The sequence below is a fragment of the Abramis brama genome (assembly GCF_963993115.1).
Source record: "Abramis brama genome assembly, chromosome: 8".
In the NCBI taxonomy this organism is placed as follows: domain Eukaryota; kingdom Metazoa; phylum Chordata; class Actinopteri; order Cypriniformes; family Leuciscidae; genus Abramis; species Abramis brama.
The window spans coordinates 24,992,996-25,014,930 of NC_139970.1; the positions used below are offsets into that span (position 1 = coordinate 24,992,996).

The 21,935-nt window shown below is 36.4% G+C and overlaps 5 protein-coding genes across 5 annotated transcripts; all 5 read right to left on the reverse strand.

Moving 5' to 3' along the window:
* Nucleotides 1–161: 161 nt before the first annotated feature.
* Nucleotides 162–1,128, reverse strand: LOC311089021 (gamma-crystallin M2-like). The gene is made up of 3 exons (XM_084123458.1): nucleotides 1,057–1,128; nucleotides 716–958; nucleotides 162–480 (listed from the first exon to the last, which is right to left on the reverse strand). The coding sequence occupies exons 1-3, from the start codon at nucleotides 1,060–1,062 to the stop codon at nucleotides 208–210; spliced, it is 522 nt and encodes a 173-aa protein (XP_083979584.1). The 5' UTR covers nucleotides 1,063–1,128; the 3' UTR covers nucleotides 162–207.
* A 4,553-nt stretch (nucleotides 1,129–5,681) lies between these two features.
* Nucleotides 5,682–6,601, reverse strand: LOC311089020 (gamma-crystallin M2-like). The gene is made up of 3 exons (XM_084123457.1): nucleotides 6,477–6,601; nucleotides 6,136–6,378; nucleotides 5,682–5,996 (listed from the first exon to the last, which is right to left on the reverse strand). Exons 1-3 carry the CDS (start codon nucleotides 6,480–6,482, stop codon nucleotides 5,724–5,726), a joined length of 522 nt encoding a protein of 173 aa, XP_083979583.1. The 5' UTR covers nucleotides 6,483–6,601; the 3' UTR covers nucleotides 5,682–5,723.
* Nucleotides 6,602–10,088: 3,487 nt separating this feature from the next.
* LOC311089010 (gamma-crystallin M2-like) lies at nucleotides 10,089–11,077 on the reverse strand. The gene is made up of 3 exons (XM_084123447.1): nucleotides 10,982–11,077; nucleotides 10,623–10,865; nucleotides 10,089–10,403 (listed from the first exon to the last, which is right to left on the reverse strand). Exons 1-3 carry the CDS (start codon nucleotides 10,991–10,993, stop codon nucleotides 10,131–10,133), a joined length of 528 nt encoding a protein of 175 aa, XP_083979573.1. The 5' UTR covers nucleotides 10,994–11,077; the 3' UTR covers nucleotides 10,089–10,130.
* Nucleotides 11,078–13,335: 2,258 nt separating this feature from the next.
* On the reverse strand, nucleotides 13,336–14,187 carry LOC311089012 (gamma-crystallin M2-like). Its single transcript, XM_084123449.1, has 3 exons — nucleotides 14,069–14,187; nucleotides 13,721–13,963; nucleotides 13,336–13,644 (listed from the first exon to the last, which is right to left on the reverse strand). Exons 1-3 carry the CDS (start codon nucleotides 14,078–14,080, stop codon nucleotides 13,372–13,374), a joined length of 528 nt encoding a protein of 175 aa, XP_083979575.1. The 5' UTR covers nucleotides 14,081–14,187; the 3' UTR covers nucleotides 13,336–13,371.
* Nucleotides 14,188–19,676: 5,489 nt separating this feature from the next.
* LOC311089017 (gamma-crystallin M2-like) lies at nucleotides 19,677–20,700 on the reverse strand. Its single transcript, XM_084123454.1, has 3 exons — nucleotides 20,576–20,700; nucleotides 20,145–20,387; nucleotides 19,677–19,984 (listed from the first exon to the last, which is right to left on the reverse strand). The coding sequence occupies exons 1-3, from the start codon at nucleotides 20,582–20,584 to the stop codon at nucleotides 19,712–19,714; spliced, it is 525 nt and encodes a 174-aa protein (XP_083979580.1). The 5' UTR covers nucleotides 20,585–20,700; the 3' UTR covers nucleotides 19,677–19,711.
* Between the last annotated feature and the right edge of the window lie 1,235 nt (nucleotides 20,701–21,935).

Consider the following 21,935-nt stretch of genomic DNA (forward strand, 5'->3'; position numbering starts at 1 on the left):
CAATATCCTAATATTAGCACAGGATGTATTAAAAAAAATACAGTAATTGATTATTCTTTTTCTTTTCTTAATTTGTTTTGCATTGTGAGAACTTTTTTTTTTTGTGTGCATTACTCAGTTTGTGCAGATTTTTATGGCATAATGATTTTCAAGACACAATGTTTAGTGTTCTCGTGAAATGGTTTTATTATTAGACACACTGGAATGCTAGTACCAAGAGTCCATGATACGCCTCATGCTCATGAATCTCATGCCACCCATATTGCTGAAGCTCCTGTACTCTCCAGGCCTGAAGTAGGACATCCTGCCTCTGTAGTGGGGCTGCTCATACATGAGCCAGTGGCCGTCCATCACATGACAGGACTGGCAGTGAGACATGCGGTAACGGTCCATGATGTTGTCACAGTCATCCATCATCTCGTACATCTGACCCATGAAGTTCTCCCTCTCGTAGATCCTCATTCTGTAGGATCCCCTGTGCTGTAGTGGAAGAGAAGTCCATTATTTTCAAGTTTGTCAGGCATAATTAACATAAAATGTGAATATCTATCAAGATAGGTCTGTCTCAAATCACCATTCTTATAGGATCCTCTGTTCTTTTCAAACATTTTTCTCTATTCCCCAAAAAACTAGAATTAGTTCTCTGATTTATGCTTCTAAATAAATATGAATTAAAATATTTCATTTATTACAAATACTTCAGTGTGGAGCTCACCATGGGGATCATGCGGCAGGACCTGATGCAGTTGCTCATTCCAAACATAGACATGTAATCAGCGTACTCGCCCCTTTTAAAGAAATATCCATTTCCCATGTAGTTGGGATGATCATACATCATCCAGCATCCGCTCTCCACTCTGCAAGAGTGACAGCGACTCATGTAGGAGTGCATGTCAGCACAGTCGCCCATACAGTCGTAAGAGCGACCCTGGAAGTTCCTGTCCTCAAAAAAGGTGACCTGAAAAATAAAAGTTTTAGTGATTTAAAGTGAAATATACCAAATAAAACGCATACGAAGTTAAAATATGTGTAAATGGCAGCTGGAACAAGGTTTACCTTCATGGTTGTGCTGTCTGATCCTCAGTAGGAAAGGAAAAGCTGAAGCTGATTCTGGTTGTTGACTGACTGCTGTCACCTGTGCTTTTATACTAGACCAAGACTAAAGACTACACAGCACCTATTGTTAGTCAATTCCTGACTGTGCAAGTTGGAATAGAGGCCATTCTAGCTAAATCTTGGTATGTAGATCATAGTGTTCACATTTTGTTAGGACAAATGATCATAATTTTCTAACATTTACATTAGTCAAAAAGAATGTGAATCTGTAAAACACAAGTTAATCTAGGTTAATGTTAATCTGCATATATTAATATTTTAATTAAATTGAATAAATTAAGTTATATAAATTTATGTTAAGGGGTTATCAACAAACATTAACAATAGTTTATTTAATGAACAATAGTATGGTGTATTCATAAATTAGCGGTAATGTAGTGAATGCTGAAAAAATATTTTGTGATACATATTTTTCTTAACAAATCGAATATAATTGTAATGTTACTATCATTCTTAAAATAAACATGTTAAGTTTTACTGAAATACTTAGTAGACAGAATATGACACAATCATTGGATCTGAGATATGTATAAATGTATGTTAGTGACCAAAAATTTTAACTTTTGATTTAAATTCTAGCAAAAAGAATCGTGTTGAAGAAATTAAATATTCACTATTATGCTGCCTCAGAACCTTGTGTGAAATCAGTTTTAGCTGTGTGTGCAAACGCAGCATGTGAAGTTATTACCTGGGGTGCTTTTCCTGAATAACAACGTAACTCGCTGCTTAACTACCATAGTACGATGCATCGTTGAAGAAATCAACTAGTCACGACTGTTTCCCGAAACCGTATTGTCACAAAGTGGTTGTTCAACCACGTTGGTTTATGACGTCACACACGTGGTGGAGTAGCCTAATAACTTCGTTTAATGAATCTGTTTAAGATTGAATTAATTCTAGATGTTTTGCTATAAATTACAGACATGGCATCTGAGGACTATTTCTCATTTTTCTCAGTTATTTTGCTTTATTTCCAGATTCAGTCATAGGCTCGTTCTTACGTAGTAGAGCACGTTCGTACATGCGCACTCTTCAAAATTAATCATTTGATACAGTGCACTTCTTGTGTACTTGCAATTTTTATATATACAGTGAGGAAAATAAGTATTTGAACACCCTGCTATTTTGCAAGTTCTCCCACTTAGAAATCATGGAGGGGTCTCAAATTGTCATCGTAGGTGCATGTCCACTGTGAGAGACATAATCTAAAAAAAAAAAATCCAGAAATCACAATGTATGATTTTTTAACTATTTATTTGTATGATGCAGCTGCAAATAAGTATTTGAACACCTGAGAAAATCAATGTTAATATTTGGTACAGTAGCCTTTGTTTGCAATTACAGAGGTCAAACGTTTCCTGTAGTTTTTCACCAGGTTTGCACACACTGCAGGAGGGATTTTGGCCCACTCCTCCACACAGATCTTCTCTAGATCAGTCAGGTTTCTGGGCTGTCGCTGAGAAACACAGAGTTTGAGCTCCCTCCAAAGATTCTCTATTGGGTTTAGGTCTGGAGACTGGCTAGGCCACGCCAGAACCTTGATATGCTTCTTACAGAGCCACTCCTTGGTTATCCTGGCTGTGTGCTTCGGGTCATTGTCATGTTGGAAGACCCAGCCTCGATCCATCTTCAATGCTCTAACTGAGGGAAGGAGGTTGTTCCCCAAAATCTCGCAATACATGGCCCCGGTCATCCTCTCCTTAATACAGTGCAGTCGCCCTGTCCCATGTGCAGAAAAACACCCCCAAAGCATGATGCTACCACCCCCATGCTTCACAGTAGGGATGGTGTTCTTGGGATGGTACTCATCATTCTTCTTCCTCCAAACACGTTTAGTGGAATTATGACCAAAAAGTTCTATTTTGGTCTCATCTGACCACATGACTTTCTCCCATGACTCCTCTGGATCATCCAAATGGTCATTGGCAAACTTAAGACGGGCCTTGACATGTGCTGGTTTAAGCAGGGGAAACTTCCGTGCCATGCATGATTTCAAACCATGACGTCTTAGTGTATTACCAACAGTAACCTTGGAAACGGTGGTCCCAGCTCTTTTCAGGTCATTGACCAGCTCCTCCCGTGTAGTTCTGGGCTGATTTCTCACCTTTCTTAGGATCATTGAGACCCCACGAGGTGAGATCTTGCATGGAGCCCCAGTCCGAGGGAGATTGACAGTCATGTTAAGCTTCTTCCATTTTCTAATGATTGCTCCAACAGTGGACCTTTTTTCACCAAGCTGCTTGGCAATTTCCCCGTAGCCCTTTCCAGCCTTGTGGAGGTGTACAATTTTGTCTCTAGTGTCTTTGGACAGCTCTTTGGTCTTGGCCATGTTAGTAGTTGGATTCTTACTGATTGTATGGGGTGGACAGGTGTCTTTATGCAGCTAACGACCTCAAACAGGTGCATCTAATTTAGGATAATAAATGGAGTGGAGGTGGACATTTTAAAGGCAGACTAACAGGTCTTTGAGGGTCAGAATTCTAGCTGATAGACAGGTGTTCAAATACTTATTTGCAGCTGTATCATACAAATAAATAGTTAAAAAATCATTCATTGTGGTTTCTGGATTTTTTTTATTTTTATTATGTCTCACAGTGGACATGCACCTACGATGACAATTTCAGACCCCTCCATGATTTCTAAGTGGGAGAACTTGCAAAATAGCAGGGTGTTCAAATACTTATTTTCCTCACTGTATATATATGTATATATATATATATATATATATATATAGATATATAAGTATAATATAAAAATATGTATGTAACTACAGCTGTAATTAATTGATGTAATTAGATCTAATTAACTGTTGACTCTTCCCTTACACCTTAACACACCCTTAAACCCATACCATAAAACCTGTCCCTAACCTTTCATCCCACCGTAATAGGAGCAAAATTGTTTTGCAATACAACATGAACACAGTAAGTACATTGTAACTAACAATTTTTTTTTGTTGATTAAAGTACATAGTACAGTAGTTAAAGATGCCTAATATATAGTGCTGAATCATATTTTAATTGTTGTTTTAGGAAGATACATGGTTGCCATTAATAACCATGTAAAAGCATACAACTCGGATGCTATATGGTTCGGTGGTGTTATTTTTGTTGTAACAGCCTACACAGTAACGCAAGACAGTTTGATTTTCTGGTATAACCCACTGTATGTAACAATAATGAATCAAGTACTGATGATACAGGCTTTTTTAAGTATCCTTCCATCCTCACCCTCTCTTAGCATGAGACACATTTTACTGCTGCTGCCACCTTTCTTGTCAATAGTGTTGTATTATGAACGAGCACACTGGCAGTTATAGACAGTTTCTTTGATTCTAATCATAAACAAAATATTTGTTTTATCGCTTCCTTTACACACAGCTCACTACGCATGTCCAAGAGAAAAAAAAAAAAGAGAGAGAGATTCAACAGCACTGATTTGCTCATGATGTTAGTTTATTTCTTTTCACAAACAGCTTTGTGAAACAGCTTTGTTTTCACAAACAGATTATATAATATTTGTATCATAAGTTTGGAGTTTATGGTAATATTATGCACAACACTTGCAATAATGAGCATGAATTCAGGCCCTAAAAAGCGTGGTGCCCGATACAATGTCCCTATGCAAAATATTGCAATACTCTTTGTCAAATTCCCTCTCCCAGCTGCCTAAGCTTTTAGACGAGGCCTAAGTTTCTATTTTTATCATGTGTTTGTTGTTTCATATTCAAAACTCTTGACTAAATGGATTTTTTTTTTTTTTTTTTTTTTAATAGGCATGCATTTTGGGATCTTGCTTACACTGTAGATTTTGAACTTGTGTCCTTAGCTCTTCTCCATCCACAGAAGGGGCCTTGATATGTGATAAGAGTAAAAGGGCAAAACCAAGTGCACAGCCAATGTAGAACACTAGGACTGTGGTTCATAACCAATTCCTGATTCTTCTTCTTCCTGTTTTCCTCAACAAGCTTGTTCTGTACATCATAAATTTGAAAGACAGTTATTGATGATAGAGATAGTCTGTCAATATGTTCTAAAAAGTAAGAAGAATATAATGGCATTAATCCTATATTTTGATTTGTATTTGCTCAAGACATCTGTTGGACTATGTCCTCAATGTGTGATGTGTTGATGTGTTAATGTGAAAGCTTGGAAGTTTTAGATTCTAAATAACTTAAATATAGAAAATTGAATGTAGCATGTTCAAACACATATTTCATGAGTAACTGATGACTTTGTTCAGTATAAAGCATTCACACAGCGTGAACAAGACAAGATATAAGAGATTTTAGTCTGTCTGCAAAAATTAGAAGTTCAAAGGCATGTGTAGTCTTTAAACTGGTTGGACCTTACTGTATGCTTCAGCATGTAGAATGAACTTTCATTTAAAAGAGAGAAAGGGTTCACTTTTCTAGTCCCCAGTATGTCTTTAGCAAGGGGCTTTTTTTTTAAGGGGGCAAGTGTGGCAGACTTGACAAAATGAAAAATTATTCACTTTTCTCTTAAGCTTGTTTTTTGTGATACTGCTCATGTAATAGTGGCATTAATTATTTTCAGAACACAATGTTTAGTGTTGTATAGAAATTATTTTATTGAAACATTTGAACACTAGTACCAAGAGTCCATGATACGCCTCATGCTCATGAATCTCATGCCACCCATATTGCTGAAGCTCCTGTACTCTCCAGGCCTGAAGTAGGACATCCTGCCTCTGTAGTTGGGCTGCTCATACATGAGCCAGTGGCCGTCCATCACATGACAGGACTGGCAGTGAGACATGCGGTAACGGTCCATGATGTTGTCACAGTCATCCATCATCTCGTACATCTGACCCATGAAGTTCTCCCTCTCGTAGATCCTCATTCTGTAGGAGCCCCTGTGCTGTAGTGGAAGAGAAGTCAGTTTAATTTAAGTTTATCAGCCAGAAAATTAATTTTCTTTCAAGATTTTTTTAGTCACAGCCAAAAAATTTAAAACATATATATATATATATATATATGAGCTTTCATTTTGAGCTCACCATGGGGATCATGCGGCAGGATCTGATGCAGTTGCTCATTCCAAACATAGACATGTAATCAGCGTACTCGCCCCTTTTAAAGAAATATCCATTTCCCATGTAGTTGGGATGATCATACATCATCCAGCATCCGCTCTCCACTCTGCAAGAGTGACAGCGGTTCAGGTAGGAGGAGAAGTCACCACTGTCGCCCATACAGTCGTAAGAGCGACCCTGGAAGTTCCTGTCCTCAAAAAAGGTGACCTGAAAAATAAAAGTTTTAGTGATTTAAAGTGAAATATACCAAATAAAATGCATAAGAAGTTAAAATATGTGTAAATGGCAGCTGGAACAAGGTTTACCTTCATGGTTGCGCTGTCTGATCCTCAGTAGTTCCACAAAGGAGAAGCTGAAGCTGATTCTGGTTGTTGACTGACTGCTGTCACCCGTACCTTTATACTAGACAAAGACTAAAGACTACACAGCACCTATTGTTAGTCAATTCCTGACTGTGCAAGTTGGAATAGAGGCCATTCTATCTAAAGCTTGGTATGTAGATCTTAGTACTTCTAAAGTTTGTTTAAACATTTTTAGTACTCTGTACTGGTAACATAATTACAGCCAAACACAACGTATAGCCAAATATAGTGACCTATGGTGTAGTTTTATAAAATACAATACTTGCAATCAATAGAATAAAAAAACAATAATAATAATTTAAAAAATCATTCTTACTGACTCTGCCATGGTGAGGGAACTTGCCTTTTTTAGTAAGATTTGCTTATAGTGTGTATTTATTGTCTTGTTGAATATTATAGACTTTAAACTTTAAATATTTCAAAACTTTTTCAAAAAGCATACCTTTTACAGTGTTTTACAGTAATAATAAGTTTCCTGGCAAATCCAATATTATTATTATTATTTTTACTGTATTTTGAAAAGTCATATACAGTGAGTCTTTCCTAATTTCTGCCTTAAAGATGTTACTGAACAATCCTACCTTAACAACTTTGTCTGCCTATACCATTTCTTTGGCTTTTAGCATTTACTCACTTCTAACGCAAGTCTAAAGAGGATCTGTGTGTTTGTATAATTTTCATGAAATTGTTTATATAAAATTATTCTAAAACTAAAATAAAATGTTATTGCCGAGTCATTCATATCAGTTACACAAGGTACCCAGACAGAATGCAAGTTTTTTTTTGTTTTTTTTTGTACATTCTAAGAAGTTCATGCTTTGTATTAAACTTTGTGTTAAACCTTATTGCCAATGCCAACTAAACATATTTCACACCAATAAGAACACTTAAATTAGCTCTAATATAAATTACTGTTACTAACTTAACATTTCATTTATGACTGATTCATTGTATGTATTATGTACTGATTCACTGGCCATTATAGTGTCAGAAGTAGTAACTAAAGAGTTCTCAGTGCCGTAGTGAATATGTTGTAGAAACGTTAGGACAAGTTCTGTTTTACTTACACTATATTTCAGTTGTAATTGTTATGAAACAAGGCCTTTCTCTTTTAAGCTGACTGTGAGAAGCATTTCTTTATTGTTTATTTGCAGTCTCTGTAGATTTAATCACATTACTGCAGCTAAACATGCTGTAATTGTAATTATAATGGGGTAGAAGGTGTAGGACTACAAATTAGATGGACTACAAACCCCATGAGTCAAGACACTATAAAAAGAAATCAAACTTTTTGGGCTTCCTCTTTGTGATACCATGTGCCAAGCCGGAAAAGCTGTGTGGTGTTTTTCAAGGCAATAGCAGATGAAACGACAGTTGATTAATGAGCAGCATATAACTGAATTGTGAAGTGTCCTTATGGGAATTGTGTTGATTGGAGCCTCAGAGAATTAAGCAAATATATTTAAGAATACAGATGATGCGTGATTGCCATTTACTTTTGTTAAAAGCATTTGTGGCTTAATGGGTGTCTGAAGAGATGACTTTAATGTTGAATTGGGTCTCCTGTGTTGAAGTGTCAAAGTGATTTAATTTGTGAGAATGTGTTTTGTTTTGTCGTGGACCTACACATGACAGTGGGGTTCCCATTTTCTTATATATGGTTTACTCTGTTAAGGTGGGGGAACAATTTGTAGTGGTTTGATTTGAGCTTGGAGTGAAATTGTGTTTGTTTTATTTGTGATTGAGTGTGCACTTATTTGCAGAGCAGTTGCCATTGATACGATCGGGAACCCTGTTGTCTCTAATGGTTAAAATTTTGTTTTTGTTTTTTGTTTTGTTTCTTTGCCATTTTTGATTAACCATTGTGCTACATTTGAATATTGTAGAATAAACCGTTATATTTGCAAAGAAACACACTGTGAATGTTGCCCTCTTTTGAGATGATGGGGTTACACAATGTTAATAATTCCAGCCCTCATAAGAATATTTGAAGACCTACACAGAATCATGAAACTCACATTTTTTATTAGTCTTTGCTGTCTATCAGTATTATGCTTTGTTTACATTTTGATAGCCTACAGGGAAATGTCTTTGAACTACATACAGTGCAGGAGCAGTTCTAATAACAAAAGTGTGTGTGTGTACTGGTTTTACCACATTTACATTGAGGACTAAATGTCTTCTTTAGCTTAGTATAAAAATCATTGTGCATGTGGAAAGTCTTCATCTTCTATGAAAGTCTTCACCTACCAATGTGTGTGTTCTTGTATACATGGTTTGAGAACACAGATGTGTATCATGATATGGGTTCCTGTGTGACATGAACAAAGAATGAACAGCTGGATTTTTAAGAGCTAACATTAATAAAGATTAACACATACTGCAACAAATGTATTGCTCATTGTTAACATGATTTAATGTACTGTATTCACTAACATGGACTATGATAGTGAATACATTATTAAATCATGTTAACAAATGAGACTTTATTGTAAAGTGTTACCGTTTTCTGTGATGGGTAGGTTTAGGGTTGGGGGTAGAAAATTTGATTAGCTCACTATAAAAACCATTACTTGAAAATATAACAATGCAGAAAGTTTTCTGTGATGGGTAGGTTTAGGATTAGGATATTGAATATACAGTAGCCTATGTACAGTATAAAATCATTAGATCTATGGAATGTCCCCATAAAATTTGAAAACCTTTTTTCTTTTGCTTCTGCAGTGAAATGCACAGGAGTTTGTCACACGTACATGTATCTACACAAATACACTGTATATACAGTATGAAGGCACAATCGTTGTACAATTGATGAACTAGTTATTGAATTGACTTGAGCTCAATACTGGCTTGAGCTGCTTTACAGTTGAATTTGAATTTGTTATATTGTGCAGCTGCTTTGAAACAATCTGCATTGTATAAAGAGCTATATAAATATGGGTGATAGCTTATATGTATATTTAGTATATTTTTTAAAATAAGTAGAAATGCAAGGGTGAAAATTGTATTTGTTTCTCAAAACATTGAGTTTTGATTAATTTATGTATGTGTTTTCACACATGATTGTTGGGTGTAGGTAATGATTGTAGCATTGAAATGGCAGCGTTTTTTAAAATGAAACGAGCTGTTAGTTTTGAGTGATTTGTCTAATGTCGAAAACTGTGTTTAGCATTTGCAAAAAAATGTTTTACAATTGTAAACTGAGTGTAAATCATATAATGTGCTTGTAGTTTTGTAGACTTGATCTGAAGATTAGGTAAATGAGTGAATGGTTTCACTTAGTGGGCCGTAAATACCACTTTTAGTGTGTTTGCAATTTTAAAAAAAAACTATAAAACAATCATATTTTAAAGGTAAAGATCCGTGATAGACTCATTCTCATAGATCTCATGTCAGTCATTCTCATATACCTGAAACTCTTGTACTGCCTTGTATACTGCCCTTGTGATGCCTAATAATTATAAAAAAGTATCCATGAAAAGTGTATTAGCATTCAGCATGTAAATAGATAGTTTTTTTTTTTTTTTGTGATATACTCATTTTCATGACACAATGTTTACTTTTGTATAGAAAGTATTTTATTGAAACATTAAATCTCTAGTAATAGGAATCCATGATGCGCCTCATGCTCATGAATCTCATGCCACCCATATTGCTGAAGCTCCTGTACTCTCCAGGCCTGAAGTAGGACATCCTGCCTCTGTAGTGGGGCTGCTCATACATGAGCCAGTGGCCCTCCATCACATGACAGGACTGGCAGTGAGACATGCGGTAACGGTCCATGATGTTGTCACAGTCATCCATCATCTCGTACATCTGACCCATGAAGTTCTCCCTCTCGTAGATCCTCATTCTGTAGGAGCCTTTGTACTGTAGTGGAAGAGAAGTTATTTTTATTTAATTTTTTGTTGGTCCCAATTTGAGATAAAATGTAACCAAATCTATGACAAGATTAGAAATAAATCAAAACCAACACCATGTTTCTGAATAAATCAATCATTAACTCTAAATTTAACATTCCTTTAAGACAATTGTCCAAAGTGAATTTTCCAAATTCCAAACACGTAAAAAAAATTTCATGGAGCTCACCATGGGGATCATACGGCAGGACCTGATGCAGTTGCTCATTCCAAACATAGACATGTAATCAGCGTACTCGCCCCTTTTAAAGAAATACTGATTTCCCATGTAGTTGGGATGATCATACATCATCCAGCATCCGCTCTCCACTCTGCAAGAGTGACAGCGACTCATGTGGGAGGAGAAGTCACCACTGTCGCCGGTACACTCATAAGAGCGACCCTGGAAGTTCCTGTCCTCGTAAAAGATGACCTGAAAATTTCAAGTTATTCTTTTAGTGGTTTATAGCTGTATCTGTGAAATTAAAGTATTACTATTAATGTGAATTACATTAAATTTAAATTGTTGCTGGAATTAACTTAAATTACCTTGCCCATCATGGTTGCACTGTCTGATCCTCAGTAGTTCCACAAAGGAGAAGCTGAAGCTGATTCTGGTTGTTGACTGACTGCTGTCACCCGTGCTTTTATACTAGACCAAGGCTAAAGAGTACACCCTGTCTATTGTCTGTCAATTCCTGACTGTGCAAGTTCAAATAGACTCTATTATAACTAAAGCTTATTATGTAGATCTTAAAACTCACATTTGTCAGGATTCTAGCATTTCTCTTTTTTTATAAAAAGAAAGAATTTGAAACTTGTATTAGGCTAATGTTTTCATGTTCTACAGCGAAATCAAAAGTAGTGTAATAATTAGTCAAATATCTAGCAACATTTTTGTTTGACCAAATTTGACTATTTTTATTCTTCTATATGGTTTTGCATTCAGTGAAGTCAAGCTCTTTCTTTTTGTTTAAATTTTATTGTGAGTACATTCAAAAAATTATAAAATATTTTGTAGCCTACTACATTTAAAATAATTTCTAATTACTGCAACTCCCCTCAGGTCACAAGGTAAACAATTTTGGTATTTCATTTGTTTTATACCGCAGAGAATTTGCTGTTAGTGTCTTGTATAGCCTTTTTTTTTTTTTTTTTTTTTTTATTTGAAATTGTTTTGGTTGACAGTTGATAGCTTTATCTCAATGGGAGAAACTACAAATTTGTTTTTCACATAGTAGTGTGCCAGATTTTAATGAAGAAACTTATGAAATATTTTTTTTAAATAGTATTTTATTTCTTGTTTTTCAAGTTTCCATTTATTTTCATGGTATGGAAAACAGCAACCAGGAGACTCGGCACAAAACTTCCTTCTATGTGCCATAAAAGAAAGAAAAATGCGTTATTTTGGAATAACATGAGCTTGAGTAAATAATGACAAAATTATATATTCTTTTATCTGTATAGGTTGCACAATTTACTCAAACAACTTGATTGGACTGTGATTTGATACCAATGAGAGAGTAAAGAGAGCATAAGCGGGAAATGTTGGACCTACAGTTTATTGACACTCAAAAAGTGTAAATTAAATGAAGGATGTTTCTGTGTGCCCAATGAGAAAATTAAATATCTGGTGTTGCATAAAAATGAGCAAATAACCATAAATCATGTAAGCCAACTGACTACACTATTTAAAAATCTATTTGTGACATGATTTACAAATAAAATTGGCACTACAATCTCTCTGCTCTCTGCTGTAATGTGAGATAATAAATGTCATGTTCAAGGTTGCAATGCCCTGTTGGTTTTAAAATATATTTTTTTAAAAATCTTTAAATCTTTGATTTCAAAATTTGCTGCAATATATTCAGTTGGCCACTATGTCGTAGGCTATGTATGTCATATTCACTGTGTGCTGTATGTAAAATTAGTACCACCTTGTCTTTTGGAGAAAAAAAAATATATTATTCCCAGTGTGCACAGACTAACCATGCCTGCACTAATTAATCAAATTTATTTTCTGTCATCAGTCATGATTAATCACACCTAACATTAACGTTTTTTAAATATATTTTATTGTAATACTTTCACATTGAATCTCCAAAATAATGTAGAAACAACATAAAGACAGTATTTTTTAAATATTTGTTTAATGGCGTCTTTTTAGTAAGCACTATGAATGAAGGCCTGTATCACTGTCACTGATACCAATACTGACTAGATTTTTTTCCTCCATTTTAGCCATTAATTATAGCCATTCAACATTACAGTATAATTGAACGTTCTCATTTTTAACATTTAAAAGGCTTTAAAAAATATAACAACTTTTAATTTAAGGGATCTTAAAACAATCTGCACAACTCTATAAAGGTATTGTTTTCATTGTTTTTGACCCATGTAACCTTATAAACAATGGTATCCTGAGGGCTTGTTTCAGGTGTTTGTCCACAGAGAGCTGCTTCACAGGCCAGTACAGATTTGAGTTGTTTTTTTGTGTGTGTGTGCTTATTTTGCTTGAATGGTTTAATAGCGCATAAATGCACAGTCGAAGGATGACAGAAAAAAAATGGATGCTGTGTTAATTGCTTTAAATTATTTTAGTTAAAATTTTTCATTTTAAAATGTTTCATTATCAAATTAAATAGATTTTCAGCAGTTGTTATCTTCAAATAATGTTATTTCATATACTGTATATCATCTTTACGTCGGCCATCGGCCACCCTGAAGATATCCGCATTGACCATCAAAAAAATAAATATGGCTATCATCTTAAACAGTCTTTATTTTTAATAATCAGTGATAATCAATAATTTCATTCTTTTACTGTGTATTTATGAGTGTCATTAGCTCAGGTGTATTTATTTGTGTAGAATGGAAGTGGAATTAATTTTCAAAGCACAATGTTAATTGAAAAATTGTTTTATTGAAACATTGGAACACTAATACATGGAATCCATGATACGCCTCATGCTCATAAATCTCATGCCACCCATATTGCTGAAGCTCCTGTACTCTCCAGGCCTGAAGTAGGACATCCTGCCTCTGTAGTTGGGCTGCTCATACATGAGCCAGTGGCCCTCCATCACATGACAGGACTGGCAGTGAGACATGCGGTAACGGTCCATGATGTTGTCACAGTCATCCATCATCTCGTACATCTGACCCATGAAGTTCTCCCTCTCGTAGATCCTCATTCTGTAGGATCCCCTGTACTGTAGTGGAAGAGAAGTCAGTTTAATTTAAGTGTATTAATAAAAACATAGATATATAAGCTTTAATTGAGCTCACCATGGGGATCATACGGCAGGATCTGATGCAGTTGCTCATTCCAAACATAGACATGTAATCAGCGTACTCGCCCTTCCTGAAGAAATACTGATTTCCCATGTAGTTGGGATGATCATACATCATCCAGCATCCGCTCTCCACTCTGCAAGAGTGACAGCGGCTCAGGTAGGAGGAGAAGTCACCACAGTCACTCATGCACTCATAAGAGCGACCCTGGAAGTTCCTGTCCTCGTAGAAAGTGACCTGAAAAATCAGCGTTATTGTTTTAGTGGTTTAAAGTGAAATATACCAAATCAAATAATTTGACTTAAATTGTAATTTGACAATCTTTGCAGGAATGAAGTTTACCTTGCCCATCATGGTTGCGCTGTCTGATCCTCAGTAGTTCCACAAAGGAGAAGCTGAAGCTGATTCTGGTTGATGACTGACTGCTGTCACTGTACCTTTATACTAGACCAAGACTAAAGACTGCACAGCACCTATTGTTAGTCAGTTCCTGACTGTGCACGTTGGCATAGAGGCCATCATAGGACCAACATACATGCTTTTGTAATTTTCCTGTCAATTGTTCTTCAGAATACCTCTGACTGTGCCTCTGTGTGAATAATTTACTAGAATTTTTCTGTGTATGTCAAAATGTCAAAAGTTTATTAAGCTTTTAACATCTTTTTGGAAGTAAGAATTTAATCTGATTAGCACATATATGTGTGTATGCAGGGTTCACTTGTGAAATAAAACCCACATTTTCCACTTGGCACTCCTCTTGTACTCTGGAGCACAGAACAGACAAGCGGAGTGATACAAATACATAAACTTCCAGACCTAAACTGAGTGTATAAAAATAAGTTTAAGTGCTGCAAGTTTGAGTTAAATATATGTGGTGTTATTACAAAAGAGTTTGTATAAACTAATTTGTTCCAACTCTCTATCCCTTTTACTATTCTGTACTAATAGCCAAATATATAGTGAGACAAAGCCAAATATAGTCTGTACCTATTTCTTATTTCATCATCATCATCAGGTCTTGTGCTTGATGTGTTTGATCCATTGAACACTGACGTTCTTCAGATCTTCTTGGAAAGTCTTCCTCTATGTCTTCCTTGGTCTTCCCTGCCTTCTGCGATCCACAGTGTGATCTTTTATAGCAATTCCTTATGAATGGAGTCAAAGGTTTTATTGAAATCGATAAAGTTAATTATATTGGCTTCTGGAATTCAACATTCAGTTCAATAATGTTCCATAACATGAAATTCTGTTCACTGCAAGAGCACTCTTTTTGGAATCCCACCTTCTCTTCAAGTAGCTTCTGGTCCACTTCCTTCTGGAATCCCTTCTGGGGGATGCCTCTCTTGTTGCAGTCAAACACACTGGCTTTGCCAACACTTGTTCAGCAAGCTGGTCAGCTTCTGTATCATTGCGGCTCCTCACTGTTTGAGGAGTTCAGCTGGGATCTGATCCATTCCTCTTTCCTTATTGTTTTTCAGTGAGCGAATGGCCTTCTCAACTTCAGCTGTTGTATTTGGGCCTAGATCAGGGATGGGCAACTTCAGTCCTGAAGGGCCACTGTCCTGCAGAATTTTGCTCGAACCCTAATTAAACCCACCTGAACAAGCTTATCAATGTCTCCATGATTAATACAAAGCTACAGACAGTTGAGTTTTTATCAGGGTTGGAGCTTAACTCTGCAGGACAGAGCTCTCCAGGACCGAAGTTGCCCATCCCTGGCCTAGATTTACAGCCATGTCTGCAGGTGGTGGGGTGTTGAAGTCATGTAAAGATTTTGGAGTGAGCTGATTTAATGTTTCTTTTAAGTGCTCAGTCCACCGGGTGTCCTGTTCTTCCCTGGTCTGCAGCATTCTCCCATTCTTGTCTTTGACTGGGGCATTGGAGCTGCACCTTACCCACGTAATATCTCTGATAATACAATAGAGCATCCTGGTCATCCTCACATTCCAGGTTTGATTCTCATGGTCGACAGGCTCTCAAGGGTGATCGTTGCTTCAGGGGCCTAGTGATTTTGCCCGGTCACTGTCATGAATGATGACCCTCCATCACACCATTTATACTTTTGTAGATTTTTTCTTGCTGTTTCTTTAGCAATAAGACATTTTTACATGATTGAGTTGCTAGCCTTATTCCCAACTCTCCTCCTTTATCCTTGCATGCAACAGGCAATGCACAAAAGTATGTTGGAGTCCTTTTCTTATTTATTTATATATATATATATATATATATATATATATATATAATAATTTATGTACGTTCTACGGGGTTCTGTTCATAGAAAATCTAAAATTTTATTTCACATTCCAGATGCTGCAATAGTGGCTCAAGTCCCCTCTGTAAAAGACGAGACATTGCCATTTTGGTGTCCGCATCAAAATAAATATACTAAAGTGATTTTGTATACATAAAAAATAAACATATTATATGCAAGTAAAGTGTCTACTTTCATTTTCACTTTCGTGGAAATAAAAGTGAAACCTTTTCATGGTGGGATTGTCAGAGTTATGTTTAGTTTTATTGTGTTTTTGTTAATGTGTTTTGGTTTCCTGTATATCCTTTCAGTGTAGCATTCTCAGCACTAATTTGCTGGTTAGTATCCTTGGTTTCTCATGAGTTAATTATTACATTCACTTGTATGTGTGGAAAGTGTTTATGTTTCTCCTGAGATTTTCCTACGTATTTCTGTTGTTGGATTAAAAGATGATTTAGAATGAAATCATCGCCCGCCACGGGCATGAGACTCCTCCAACTACGGAGTCAGTGCCAGTCAAAGAGTCCATCCCGGAGCCAGAGCCAATCGCCACATCTATCTCGAGGCTGAAGCATATCGCCTGATCCAGCGAGGATGTAGTTTTAGTGCAAGAGTCCACCGTTGAGCCAGCAGAGAAACAGTTTTGTTCACAGTGACCGGTGCATGTCTCTTTAAATGATAATGAGCAACTGCTCACCCCATTCCTCTCTTCCATGGGGGGGGCAGAAATATGCTTATACGGGCAGAGGTGGACAAAGTACACATCTTCCTTACTTGAGTGAAAGTACAGATACTACTGGTCAAATATTACTCCGTTACAAGTAAAAGTTGTAAAGACCGATTTTTACTGAAGTAAAAGCACAGAAGTAAAAGTACTTAAGTATCAAAAGTAAATGTCAATGCATTGTTTTATTATTGTTGCATTGTTGTATGTAATACTTACAGTACCTTATGCCTGAATCTATGCCTACCCTCATATCAATATCAGATGTATTTCTAGAACACAGTTCCAGTAGTGGGATTGAATGTGAGATTGAATAAGAGCACTCAATAACGTCCACAATGGTTTCGGACACCCAAATGGCTGTTCCCTCAAATAGTGCCCTATTTAAAGTTTTTTGGCTTTTAGTATGAATATGTTAACCTTACTGTTATTTATAAGCTAGTGTGCACCAAAACAATGACAAAATTTGCATTTAGAAGACCAAACCCAACGTTGAAAATGAAAATCAGGTTGATGTCAGAATCCAATGCCGGATTGACATTAATCTCCAACGTTGGACAGACGTTGTATTGTGGTTGAAAACGAAAATCGGGGAAACTTTCATTTCCAACCAAAATCATCCCCTGACTGACGTTACTACTCTCTACTCAAGGACATTGACAGAATTGTAGTGGAGTAAAAAGTATGATATTTGTCTTTCAAATGTAGTGAAGTTAAAGTAAAAAGTTTCCAGAAAAAATAATACTCAAGTAAAGTACAGATACTCAAAAAGTGTACTTAAGTACAGTACTCAAGTAAATGTACTTTGTTACTGTCCACCTCTGTATACGGGACAGTCCGTCAGTGGCCGTGGGCGGAGCATGAGCATTATGACAGAAAATCCAAACGGCCTGATTATTGAGAGAGTTTAGTAAAAATGTATTTTTTTTTCATTGTATGGTGATTGTGTCCACACACTGCAAAGACACATTTATATGCAAACACCATATAAAAGTGAATTTTGCATCCGATGACCCCATTAAACAATCCAGGACAAAGAACTGACAGAAACTGAGGGTTTAAGGGGCAAACAAATGAGCTAACGAGTTAATTAACGAGGGACAGGTGAATAGGATGAATCAATGAAACACATGGGAAAACTGGGTCAAAGGAAAACAGCCACGCATAAACTGGGGCCAGTTTCACAAAGATAGACTTTGACTATGGCTTAGATATAGTAGATAGTCAGACTTCAGATAGACATCTAAATCAGACCGTTGCACAAAGCACTTAAGACTTAAGCACTTAATCTTAAGTAGGACTACAATGCAATGCATTCTGGGTAAAATAAGACACTTTTCAAAACAAAAAACATGGCGGATCGAGTAAGCACATTCAACCGCTCAGTGCAGTTTACCCCAGCGGAAAATATGTGTTTGTTGGAGTATAACAGTTACAAGTAGGGATGTCCCGATACCACTTTTTTCAGTACGAGTCCGATACCGATACTTTAATTTTTGATACTCGCCGATACCGATACCGTAACCGATCCCAATTATTTAATCCAATTTTGATACTAGGCTACAACAAAAACTACCAGCCTAATTAATGTGAATTTAAAACAAGTAAGCAGTCAGTAACAAAATAAAAACAAACAATCGAATTACAAATAGGACAAATAAATACAATAGAACAAAGAAAGGCTACAAATGAAATAAACAGTGTTTTTAGAGTTTTTCAGGTAGATCCAACAGGTACAGAAATTTGAATAATAATATATATATAGATATATCTATGACATCTGACTGAACAAACTTTCCACTGATGTCTGTTTAAAGGGATGTGCTCGCAATATGTACGCGTATCGGTGAATTATTATGAGTAGGCCTACGAGTACGAGTATATGAGGACAGTATCGGCCCGATCCCCGATGCCAGTATCGGTATCGGGCCATCCCTAGTTACAAGGACATTTTACTTGGGAAATTTAGCAGAGAATGTAGTAACAAGAAGAAATGTTTAATTTGGAAAAAGATTGCTACGACAGTTAACAGCGTTAATCCGATCGTTGAGCGGAGTATTAAAGACGTACAGAAAAGATACAAAAACATGGTACAAGATATCCTGTATACCACCCGTGACACAGAAGCTTTGCTGAGACCCACTGTGTCACCAACAGCATTTAGAAAAGTTCCTGTTGCATAAAATCTCAACGCAGTGCAAATCGGCTATATACTGACTTCACCCTGTCCTGCAATATATATTTCGTTTTACATTCATTTACAGAAATCAGCTGCGTGGATGAAAACTGCTGATGCTATTATCGGATTTTCAGGTGATATTCTCAGTTCATTCAGTTAACGGACGCTCTGAGGTAAAGTGTTCAGACTGCAGACTTTAGTTTGCAATGATTGTATTTAATTGTACAGTACAATCATAACATAGTACAGACATTATCTTAATTCCATAATGTCCTTAAACATAACAATATTGCTGGCCATAAACTGAGAAAATGCACGTCCGGTGTGCGATACCTCGAGTTGTCCTAGACGCGACACAGCGCGGCACGGTGCTGCGCTTCTCGTCCGGTGTGCGACCAACTTAAGTCCTAAGTTAGCCTGGGGGTAAGGTGTCTAATTTTTTTGGTCTAAATTAAGTTAGTCTTTATTTAACACTATAGACCGGTCTAAAATAGCTTTGTGATACTGGCCCCTGAACACAATGAAAACAAAGACAAAACAGAACATAACCCTGACAAAAATGTTTGTGTAAACCATTTTAACTGTGTAAATTTTATTTATTTATCTATTTATTTATTTATTTATTTATTTATTCAGAATTCAATGTTAAATAGACCCCAAACCTTTCAACTTTAGTGCACACTAATGTTCTAAAGTTTGGGGTCAGTAAGGTTTTTTTTTTTTTTTTAAGAAATTTTTTGTAAAAAAAGAAAAGAAAAATGTGTTGAATAGTTAAGATATGCAGTCAAGTCAAGAATTAATTTAGATTTTTTTTATTGAAACATTGGAACACTAGTAACAGGAGTCCATGATACGCCTCATGCTCATGAATCTCATGCCACCCATATTGCTGAAGCTCCTGTACTCTCCAGGCCTGAAGTAGTACATCCTGCCTCTGTAGTGGGGCTGCTCATACATGAGCCAGTGGCCGTCCATCACATGACAGGACTGGCAGTGAGACATGTGGTAGCGATCCATAATGCTGTCACAATCATCCATCATCTCGTACATCTGACCCATGAAGTTCTCTCTCTCATAGATCCTCATTCTGTAGGATCCCCTGTGCTGTTGTGGAAGAGAAGTCAGTGCTATTTAAGTTTTACATCTTTTGAACAGTTTTGAGATCAAATGTACAGTAAATAGGCTCAAACATGTTCTCTCTCTCATAGACTATTAAAGTTATGAAAACATCTGTCAAATATATCCAGAAATTCATGGAGCTCACCATGGGGATCATACGGCAGGACCTGATGCATTCATTCATTCCAAACATAGACATGTAATCAGCGTACTCGCCCCTCCTAAAGAAATACTGATTTCCCATGTAATTGGGACGGTCATACATCATGAAGCACCCGCTCTCCACTCTGCAAGAGTGACAGCGACTCATGTAGGGGTGCATGTCAGCACAGTCTCCAGAACACTCATAAGAGCGACCCTGGAAGTTCTTGTCCTCGTAGAAGATGACCTGAAAACATAAAGTTGGTCTTTTATTAATTTAAACTGTTTTAAATATATAAAATAGTTGCATTTATGCCTCCTATGTAATTTGTTTAGATATGCATTACATAATGTATCTCATATTATCTACACAGTTTGTGTATCATTTTTATTTTTAGTTTGTGAGTTGTTGTAACTTTAGACTGCATAACTTACTCTGCCCATGGTTACAGTTTTCCAAGTTGTTCCTCAGGACTGAGTGGTTGTGCCAGCTACACTCTCTGTTTGAAGTGCTCACTTTTATACCAAAGAATATGTGCCCTGCATTGTGGGTAAGCTCCTGACCCAGCAAAAATACATAGAGGCCTACCATGCAAAATGAGATCCACAGGGATATTTGTCAGCATGAGTGGTACAGCAATGACTGTGCCACACAGTCTCTTTTTTTACATTGTGCAATGAATAGAAAAAAAAAATCAGCTTGATGCTTTTATTCTCTTTTTTTATTATTCATTGCACAATGTAAAAAAAGAGACTGTGCCACTCATTGCTGTACCACTCATGCTGACAAATATCCCTGTGTGTGTGTGTGTGTGTGTGTGTGTAGGTTGAGGTCCACTGCACTAAAATCTCAGTGCTACGTGAACATGTGAGGTTCCGGTATAAAATTCTCCCAAACAAGTAATTATATTAGTTTTATATATAACTTTTTGTTATATTTCTAATAACGACCAATTGTCAAATTATGATATAGTACATTATATATATTAATAACTATAGTAAACTTAACATTTTAGTATAATATAGTCATCTTTCAGATCTTTCCTGTAGCTCAAATAGTAGAGTGTTGGCACTTGCAACACTAAGGCCATGGGTTTAATTCCCAGGGAAAGCAAGAATTGATAAGAATGTGAAGGTAAATGTGTACCTTGAAATGCAATGTAAGTCGCCTTGGATAAAAGCGTCTGCCAAATGCATAATGTAAAACATGTTAGAAGTTCCAGAAGCTTTAAATACAATTAGCAATAAGGTTAATCGTATCAGTATTGCTTTGTCCTGTTGTGGAACACTTCTTGAAGATTTTGTGCTTAATTTTCTCTCAATGCAGAAGCAGTCGTACATAGAGTCCTTTAAGCTAGATTCCTGTGGTGTTCATCAGGCTTTGGACAGAAGATTTTTTATGTGAGTAAATTTTTTCCCAGAGGGCCATTAACAGTGCAAAACGTTTGAATGGAAGTGTGACAGGTGGCAGGTGATTTTGGGTCTTCTGCTCAGAAATTCAGTTAAAGGAAAAAGCTCCAGGCTGTTGAAATGGATTGCTGGCTCTGAAGTCCAGTGTAGGGTGCATTGTGTTACAAGTAACACATTATATAATTAGATGCAGAATGCATCGCAGAAGCATCAAATGCATTACTAATCATTTGAAGTTATCTGTTGCATTTGAACCCTCAGGCACTAGTGTGGATTTAATATCAGCTGAAAGAAGTTGTAATGAGCATTTGTAGTTTGTCAGCCTGTACATTAACCTACCCATGTAAACTAACAGTTCTACCAGAAAGACTCTGAGAACAGATAT